This window comes from Abrus precatorius, unplaced genomic scaffold, assembly GCF_003935025.1.
Source record: "Abrus precatorius isolate BTA unplaced genomic scaffold, Abrus_2018 Scaffold9, whole genome shotgun sequence".
In the NCBI taxonomy this organism is placed as follows: domain Eukaryota; kingdom Viridiplantae; phylum Streptophyta; class Magnoliopsida; order Fabales; family Fabaceae; genus Abrus; species Abrus precatorius.
In genome coordinates, this window is record NW_020874439.1 from 10,180,513 (window position 1) to 10,189,105 (window position 8,593).

At 36.3% G+C, this 8,593-nt stretch overlaps 2 protein-coding genes across 2 annotated transcripts; one reads left to right on the forward strand and one right to left on the reverse strand.

Annotated features, from left to right (window-relative positions):
- Positions 1-600: 600 nt before the first annotated feature.
- Positions 601-5,137, forward strand: LOC113850547 (putative E3 ubiquitin-protein ligase XBAT31). The gene is made up of 8 exons (XM_027481117.1): positions 601-786; positions 872-931; positions 1,234-1,305; positions 1,472-1,593; positions 1,689-1,829; positions 1,914-2,021; positions 3,688-3,949; positions 4,487-5,137. Exons 1-8 carry the CDS (start codon positions 601-603, stop codon positions 4,841-4,843), a joined length of 1,308 nt encoding a protein of 435 aa, XP_027336918.1. The 3' UTR covers positions 4,844-5,137.
- Positions 5,138-5,708: 571 nt separating this feature from the next.
- On the reverse strand, positions 5,709-7,975 carry LOC113850772 (uncharacterized protein At3g17950-like). The gene is made up of 3 exons (XM_027481316.1): positions 7,964-7,975; positions 7,706-7,858; positions 5,709-6,137 (listed from the first exon to the last, which is right to left on the reverse strand). Exons 1-3 carry the CDS (start codon positions 7,973-7,975, stop codon positions 5,709-5,711), a joined length of 594 nt encoding a protein of 197 aa, XP_027337117.1.
- Between the last annotated feature and the right edge of the window lie 618 nt (positions 7,976-8,593).

The window sequence follows — 8,593 nt, forward strand, 5'->3', positions numbered from 1 at the left end:
GTCTATATAGCTTCATAAAAGATTGCCCCTTATTTATAATACCAATGCTAATCCAATAAAGAAACAAATCTGATATAATAAGGAAATAAGAAAAGATCTTGAAAAATAATTATGAAATTTTAAAGCACTTTAAGATAAAGATGCTAGTAGATATTTTTCTATAATTTAATATTTGTATACAATTTATTTATAAATGAATTTATTTTAAGACACTCGTTTACCCTTAAATGAAAAGCTTTTTAAACGATCAATCCTCATTTCTTTAAAATTCAATAATTGAATATTTGCATTTAATATATATTGAATCACGAAATGACTGTTTTCATGATTTGTTTAGTCAAATGCTCTTTTTTTATTTTCACAAAATTGAAGTAGTCGTTGACTACGGGTGTTAGTATGGACATTTAGACTAGATACGCAGTTACGTACACAAAAGGCTTCTTCAACACGCAGTTTCGGTCAGGCTGCCCGAATTCGCGGCGGGCAGGTCCAAACTACGATGCGGGTTCAACATGGATGCTTATTATTATTCTTAATTTTCCGATGAAAGAAGCAAAAAGTGAGGCTCACTAGGCACCTCCCCCTGTAGTGGGAGAGGAAATGGGTCAGAGGCTGAGTTGCAGAATTGTGGAGAATGAGAACAATGCTCTGTTTGCAGCAATTGCTAGTGGTGAGTTGGAGGTGGTTGAGGCCTTGTTGGAGAATGATGCCACCCTTTTGGAACACACCACTTCTCACGCTACCCTCTCTCCGCTGCATGTAGCAGCTGTCAATGGTCGAATCCAGGTTCTTTTTCTGTTTCTTCTTCTTCCTTCTTCTCCTCTCTCTCTCTCTCTCTCTCTCTCATGCTTGTTTTCTTCGACTTCGTTAGGTGCTTTCCATGTTGTTGGACCGGAATGTGAAAGCGGATGTCCTGAATCGCTACAAACAGGTAAGCTTTTCCCTTTTTAAATTCTTCACTTCCTGGGCATCTAATAAACGAGTAGAATTTACACGATGTTTTATAAGTATATTTTATGCAGCTCTTTAATCATAATTAGAGTTTATTCGTGCTAATTTGCACAACAATGGTTAGTTTTCAAAGTTAGGACAAAGCTTTGACGCGGTACTGTAGATTTTTGGATGTTATTCGTCGATCACAATCGGAGGTTCACCTCCATTATATATATATATAGCTTGTGCACTTGGCTGGCTGTTTTACTGATTCTTGTTTCTCTCTCTTTGTGTGTGTAGACACCGTTAATGTTGGCTGTGATGCATGGAAAGATTAGTTGCGTGGAAAAGCTTATTCAAGCTGGAGCTAATGTATTTTATGCTTTGTTCTATCTGAATTTAGGCCATGTTTGGATTTTCTATGCACAAAAGCATTTTCAGTGTCAAAAGAAAAAAATTCAAAACTTTGTTGAATTGGTGGAGAATGGTTGGGTTGATCATAGGGGAATGATAATGGCATTGGCTTGTAATGTTTCAGATATTGATGTTTGATTCTTTACGTGGAAGGACCTGCTTGCATTATGCTGCTTATTATGGCCATATAGATTGCCTTAAGGCTATTCTTTCAGCTGCTCATTCAGCACCTGTTGCTCATTCTTGGTTAGATTCTCTTTCTTTCATATGCTCGCAAATATGTATGCAAGCAGAGACAGATATGGTTGTTACTAATTCCACATTTTCAATGTGATTGGCAGGGGATTTGCTAGATTTGTAAATATAAGAGATGGAAATGGTGCCACCCCACTGCACCTTGCTGCTCGTCAAAGACGGCCTGAATGTCTTCATTCCCTTTTAGACAATGGGGCTCTTGTTTGTGCTTCAACTGGTGGATATGGGTAATTGTCTTAGGCGTTAGTCTGTCTTAGATGATGAATATAGTTGACTTTTTCCATTAGGATTGATCAAGGTACCTTATGCAGTTTCCGTGGGAGCACCCCACTTCATCTGGCTGCCCGTGGTGGATCGGTAGACTGTGTCCGCATGTTGCTTGCTTGGGGAGCAGAAAGGCTTCAATTAGATTCCTCGGGGTTAGTAAATCAATGTTCAACTCTTTCTGAAACCAGCTTAATAATGTAAATTACTGGTTCAAGATCCATTGCTGTATTTTAATTAGCATTAAGTACTAGGAATATCCATGATTAACAGTTTGTGTATATACTTTTTAAATACAATTTAATTTATTGATTAAGAAATTACTGTTAGCATCTCCATTTGGGAGTTCATGCTTTAAAACTGAACTTCATAAGATGAAGAAGTGGACAAAGAAATGAAAAACTTGACTGTATGTATCCTTTAGAGACTGTTTGGGCTAGTAGTGCTTAATATCCATATAATGCTCGTACATGCAAAGTTAGTACAGTAATAACTAGGAAAATAACACTTGCTGACGGTGACAGGTCTAGCTGAATAGTTTACATGGTTATGGTACTAATAGGCCACGTAAGGAGCTTAGCTTTTCGTGTGACGGTATGTGATGTGGAGTCTAGACATATTTGTGTTTAGACAATGTAAGAAAAAGGAGACTGCAACAGTAGATGTAGCATGCATTAATAGATATTAGATACAGCATAATTTGAATTTTATTTGTGAAATCTCCTTAATTGATTTAGGTCTATTTCCTCTTTTATGATCATATCAGTTTCATGATTTAGGATTTGTTTCCTTTTATCAGATAAGATAATATCATTTAGGAATCTTATCATGATTTAGGATTTAGGGAAGCTCAAAGTTTGTGTTGTGTGGGTAGAGGCAGTCAGCACTCAGAAGAAAAATGTGGGGGAAACAGTTTACCACGCATAAGCAATGAAATAGTATGAGAAGCAGGTGATACAGAGCTTGTGCTGTGTGGGCTAAGAGGTAGAAGGTGGAGAAATTGAAAAGTAAGGTTCCTATTGATTAATATTTGGTATGGGTATCACTGGAAAGTAAGAATTGGCTGTTTCCCTCCTAAATTGCAACAAGAAATAATTAAAACAGGTATTCTCTTAGGGTATTTCCACTCTGAGTTGCACACAACCCGACCTATTTTTTTTGCATGACCTGCTAGCACAAAGAATGCTGTGATTTATGTCAGAATTTGGAACTGCGAATGCAAGTCCAGTGTGATTACTGAAACACAGGTTGCAATTCAACCTCATTTCCACTTTGTAGTGTGATTTCCATTGCTGGGAGTGTGACTTGTGTGGAATTGCATGCATCATATCGCACATTGTCCTATACTAACCACACTGCATATCATTATCATGATTTAGGAATTGTATCCTTTTATTAGCTATAAGATCATATCATTAGATTTCTTTCCTTTTTATTAATTGTCTTTAAAAGGGACTGGTAGTATTCAATAATGTACGAGCAATCATTTCCAATTAGTTATCTTGAGAGGCTCTATCAAGGATGATTCTGTTTCCCTAAATTATTCCCTATCAGAAAAAGGATTCATCCACATCTAGATCTGTGACTAGGTTCTATGCAAAGCTCATGCAGTATGATATTCACATTTATTAGTTATTAATTATGAATATTTGTTTAGTAAACACTTCTTTTTTTCTTCTCTATTGATTTGTATACTGAATAGAGACTATCTTCTTCAAACCTTTTCCTTTGCATAATTCTTAAAATTTCTTTGGTTTCCTGATAAACAAAAGCAGCATGGTTAAGATTTGGTTTAAAATATTGTCAAGTGATTCTTGGCAGGAGAATACCATTCACGGTTGCTCTTAAGCACAAGCATAGGGCGTGTGCTGCCCTGCTTGATCCTTCATCACCAGCACCACTTGTTTGGCCGTCTCTGTTGAAGTTTATTGGTGAACTCAATCAGGAAGCGAAGGCTTTACTGGAGAAGGCCTTGCTAGAAGCTAACAAGGAAAGAGAAAAGACACTACTAAAGGAAGGTGACACAGCCCCATCTCCACTACATTCTGAAACCAGAAATGATGATATTGTCTCTGACTCTGAGGTACAACATCTTCTTTCTCTGACTGCTTAAGGCCTCTTAAATTTTGACTTGATACTTGGTTTGGTTAATATGTAATTTGCTGCAGGCCTATCATCCTCAAGCATAAAATATTTTAGTTGGAAGTTTATTGCATTCTGATTTGACAGCATCTAATTATCCAGGCATAAGGGAAGGATTTTCTGGTATTGACTAGTGATAAGGAAAACACCCAATTATGATATTGGAAAACCCAGAATCAAGATCAAAATAAAAGAGTCATGCATGAGTGAACCTAAGAATAGCCACTAGGGCTCTGTCATAGATTCAAGTGGCACATATTTGAGTCAGCTGGGCGAATAACAAGTATCAAGAGTACAAAAGTTACCAGTAAACTAAAATTTAGTTAACAATCAAAGAGTGCAAAGATTATATTGGTTTTGTAGATATATAGTACTGCCCAATTTCATTTGTCCGGAAGAAAATTGTCTAGCGTTTTCCCTAAAATTATAACTTACTTATTTTCTGGTTAATTTCCTCATATAGGACAGCAATGTGGAGTTGTGTTGCATATGCTTTGATCAAGTGTGCACAATTGAGGTCAGACCGTGTGGTCATCAAATGTGTGCTCATTGCACCTTAGCACTATGCTGTCTCAAGAAGCCTGATCTTGCAACTACTTGTGCCACTGCACCAGTTTGCCCATTTTGCCGAGGTGCCATTCTTGAATTAATTGTTCCCAAGATCAAGACTATCTGTGATACAGAAGTGGAGTCCACCCCAACAAAACCAAGAAGATCTAGAAAATCAAATTTCAGTGAAGGGAGTAGCAGTTTTAAGAGCTTGTCAGCCATGGGCTCATTTGGTAGGATTGCTGGCCGCAATTCAGGAAAGATTGATGATGCCGAAAAGCAATGAGGGGTTTGCCTAGCCCTGGTAATAGCTCATTGTTTCTTTACTTCCAGGACAGCAGCTGACTGCTATGACATATGAATGGTGATTCTAATCTTGCTCTGGAAAAGCTAGCTACAACAGTATGTTATTTGAATTCATTTTTTCGCACAAGATCATGCAGATAATAGGTGAACTAGATTGTCAAATGGTCTGTTAGAGGTTTTGTAATTCAATTGTCTGTTGGTTGGAATTCTGGTGGACATTTGTGTTTTTATTTCACCAAGTATAGTATTCCCGGGGGGAAAAAAGAAGAAGAAAATCAGGTATAGTATCCATGCGATGAAGGTAGTATTCCTTGTTGGTTGACTATACGATTAGCGTATATGAATGTACTAATAGACACGAGGTGTATTCATTAATCACCCTTGTGGGGTTATGGAAAGATTTCATCTGAATTAAATTTGGATGTTCAATTCATATAGGTGTCCCACTTAGGCTTCTTTTTCACCCAAGCACTGAACGCATGATTTAAAGTTGCTTGGATTTTACTCGGCTCTGTCGTTTTGACTTTTCTTTTTCTCTGGATTTTCATACTCAACCTTTTCTATTTTAGGCCGTGATTCTTATGCAGCCTGAAACATGCCATTGTTTTTTTTCAAATAAACTTCTTTGGTTCTTCAGACACTTCAAGCTGTTAGTTTCTTTGTACTTTTAATCTAATTGCCGTGGCTACCATATGTTAAACGGAGTATAAAACAGAATATCCCAATTCCTTGAAAATTAATGGCCAAACATGAGAGAAAAATGGGGATCATGAACAACTAAGAACACCAAGATACCTGCTCGTAATATTAAAGAAATTAATAACAGAGGCGCATCATTTATTGACTTATCTGCATAAAGAACCGAAAATTATCGGTGCCCCATATCCAGTGTTTTGATCTAATGATCTATTTGGCTCTCTTCTACCATCTTCTCTCAGTGAAGTTGAACTTTGAGCAACTTGGCCACCAACAAATAGCGAGTTTGACGTATGAACCGGGGAAAAATCATTAGGTCCATAAATGGTAGTTGCAGCTCTTCTCTCTGCCACAAGATAGTGACCAAGAGAGGGAGCATCATTCACACTCACTGCATCAGTAGTTAGCTTTGAGCAAAGTGAAAACAACCAAGGCCTTAGCTTATGATTCTTTTTGTTGTCCTTTGACGGTTCCACCATTCTTCCCCTGGTTGATCTCCTTGAGAGTTCTAGGAAGCTAGAAATACCAATGAGTCTGCCAAGCGTGATGCTCTTGTCACGGAAGAATGATCCAGTGGACTAAACCAAGCCATATGATGTTAGCAAAATGACTCATGAAAACTGCGATGAACATGCATAATCTTATCTAACTTTTCAATTGAAATTAATTTTGTGCATTTATTATATTACAAAGTTTAAACATGCTTCTGATCCCTAAATTTTCATGAAATTTTAACCCCCAATTTTGATCTTAACTTTTTTAGAGTTAGCACCTTTAGATTTTAGTGATTTTTAAATGTGATGTGACTAATTAAAAGACTGTTATATATTGATTATTTGTGTGGCTACGCTAATAAGACCGACCGAAACACCTAACTTAGTAACTTGCATATTAGAAGAACTAAAAAATCAAAATATGTAATATTATGAAAATTACAAACATATTTAAACCTATTAGAAATTTAGAATCACAAAAAGAATACAGAGAAAACGTGCGGTCTCATGAAATGTTATGTATTTGATTTGCATTTTTCATATGATTTCTCCTTTCTCGAACCTTTGGCCTGTTTTCTACTCATCAAAAATAATTTTCAAACCATTTTAGTGGAAGACAAATTTGAACCAAGCATGATTTCAGTTTAGTTGTGTATGTACCAAAAAAGAAAAATGACAAACTAAACCAAAATCAATTCCATCTTCTCTCAAAGAACAATGTGTGCTGGGCCATGCTCTGGACCCCCTTGGGAACCAAGCTGCAACGGAAACACCAAATGAGATTGAGAATCCATAAGAGAGCGACAGGAAGATAGATTTGCTTTATGGGTGTGTTTGTTACATGAGGTTTCCTTTTTCTATTTAGTTATTTCTTGCACATATAAAAGTTAAGAAGCCTCGTCTTCGTGATTGAAATGATCACAAAGTACTTAGTCAAAAGCAACGGTTCAACTAGTTGGAAAGGGTAAAGTGGATACCTTCGTTTTTCTTTTCTTTTCTTTTTTCCATTATCACTATTTTTATCATAAAAAACATATTGAAACATATATAAGGCACGCCCTGCCAGGGTTTTGAGGTTACCGACCAATAATAACAAAAAACATGAGAAGTGAAACATTGTCGCACTTAATAACCATGGTACGTCTAATACCAAGCTAGCTTTGAGCTATAACTACCAAGATTTTTAAGCTCGTTAAGTATCTGGAAATTCAAATAGTAAGCTCATAAGAGTTTAGTTTATATAAAAATAATATTTAAGAAGCAATAATAAAGTTAGTCCAATCATATAACATTAATGTGATTTGATGTTGTGGTGTTTCACAACTTGTGGAGAGGGAAAAAAATTGTACCCTAATTTCAAATGGTGTAATCTTGACAAAAAAAATATATGTTTTTTCTTTATTTTGTTAAATTTGTAAAATTGGATGTAAACTCATGAATTTACGTGACTTTACCTAAAAACGAGTTTCCATATATGATTTGACACGATTTTTTTTATCACAGATCATAAATTCTTACGAGTTTACTAGTTAAACACAAGTTTAATAAGAATGGTATACCATATGCCACAAAAAAAGCCAAATCAAAATAGACGCAGTATTTGAACAACACTTTCTAAGATTATGATGAATGTAAGAAAGAAAATTAATTACCTCTGTGTCAAGAACTGAGGAAGAATCATCAGTTGAAGGAGTGGGAGATGCTGTGAGCACAGTGCTGAAGGAGATTGATCCAGAGAAATCACCATTCCTTACCAACCCAATTCTTGCATTCAATAATCTCAGCCCCAAAGGCCACCCTTCTTCCTGCTTCAACCCCAAAACCCGCCCAAAGGGTACATAAAAATGCAGAATACAAAAGTTGTGTGTGTGTGTGAGAGAGAGAGAGAGAGAGAGAGAGGAAGATGATACCTGTAGAGCCATTATCACTGTGCTGGAAGCGAATTGGATACGTTGGAGCGGAATAAATAATGTGGAAAGAAATAGTGGGAAGAAGAGTCCAAAGCAGTCACTTCAGAACAAAAAATATATGAAAAAAGAAAAGAAAAAAGTGTGATTCTCTGATTGCATCCTCTGACCAACGTAACACAAAAAGGGTAGAATTAAAGAAAAGCAGAAGAAGGAACAAAGCAGAGGAATTGGCATAGGCGTATACATATATATATATATATATAGGTACAAAATGTGAGCATGGTATAATGGATATGGACGTAACAGCTTTTTGAATGCGTTGTCTCTGAAAGTCAAAAATGAGACAAAGAAGAGAGTGACTTGTTACCATCTTTCTCTGTCAGGTTTAGGAGACACAACAGATGGTAGCAGCAGCGTGCAAGTGGGAATAATTTTTGTACCACTCGCACGCAGTGCAGTAGAGTGGCTCACAACTCTCCAACCTCACCCCTCTTTCACAAGGGTTATTATTTTGGAATAGAGTAAATCATTATTTGTTTTTACTCTCGACTGATCAAATTATTATAAATTTATTTTTTTTTGTAAAAATTATAATAATTAGTTATTCTTAGTAATGTAATTATAAATAGT

Bases quoted from the DNA above. Each gene is read 5' to 3' on its own strand.
- LOC113850547 (XM_027481117.1), top strand. From the start codon at position 601: ATGGGTCAGAGGCTGAGTTGCAGAATTGTGGAGAATGAGAACAATGCT. The intron at 1,594-1,688 runs GTTAGATTCTCT...TGTGATTGGCAG, and splicing joins GCACCTGTTGCTCATTCTTG to GGGATTTGCTAGATTTGTAA. The intron at 2,022-3,687 runs GTTAGTAAATCA...GATTCTTGGCAG, and splicing joins CTTCAATTAGATTCCTCGGG to GAGAATACCATTCACGGTTG.
- LOC113850772 (XM_027481316.1), bottom strand. The intron at 6,138-7,705 runs GTAATTAATTTT...GGCTTGGTTTAG, and splicing joins CCTCAGTTCTTGACACAGAG to TCCACTGGATCATTCTTCCG.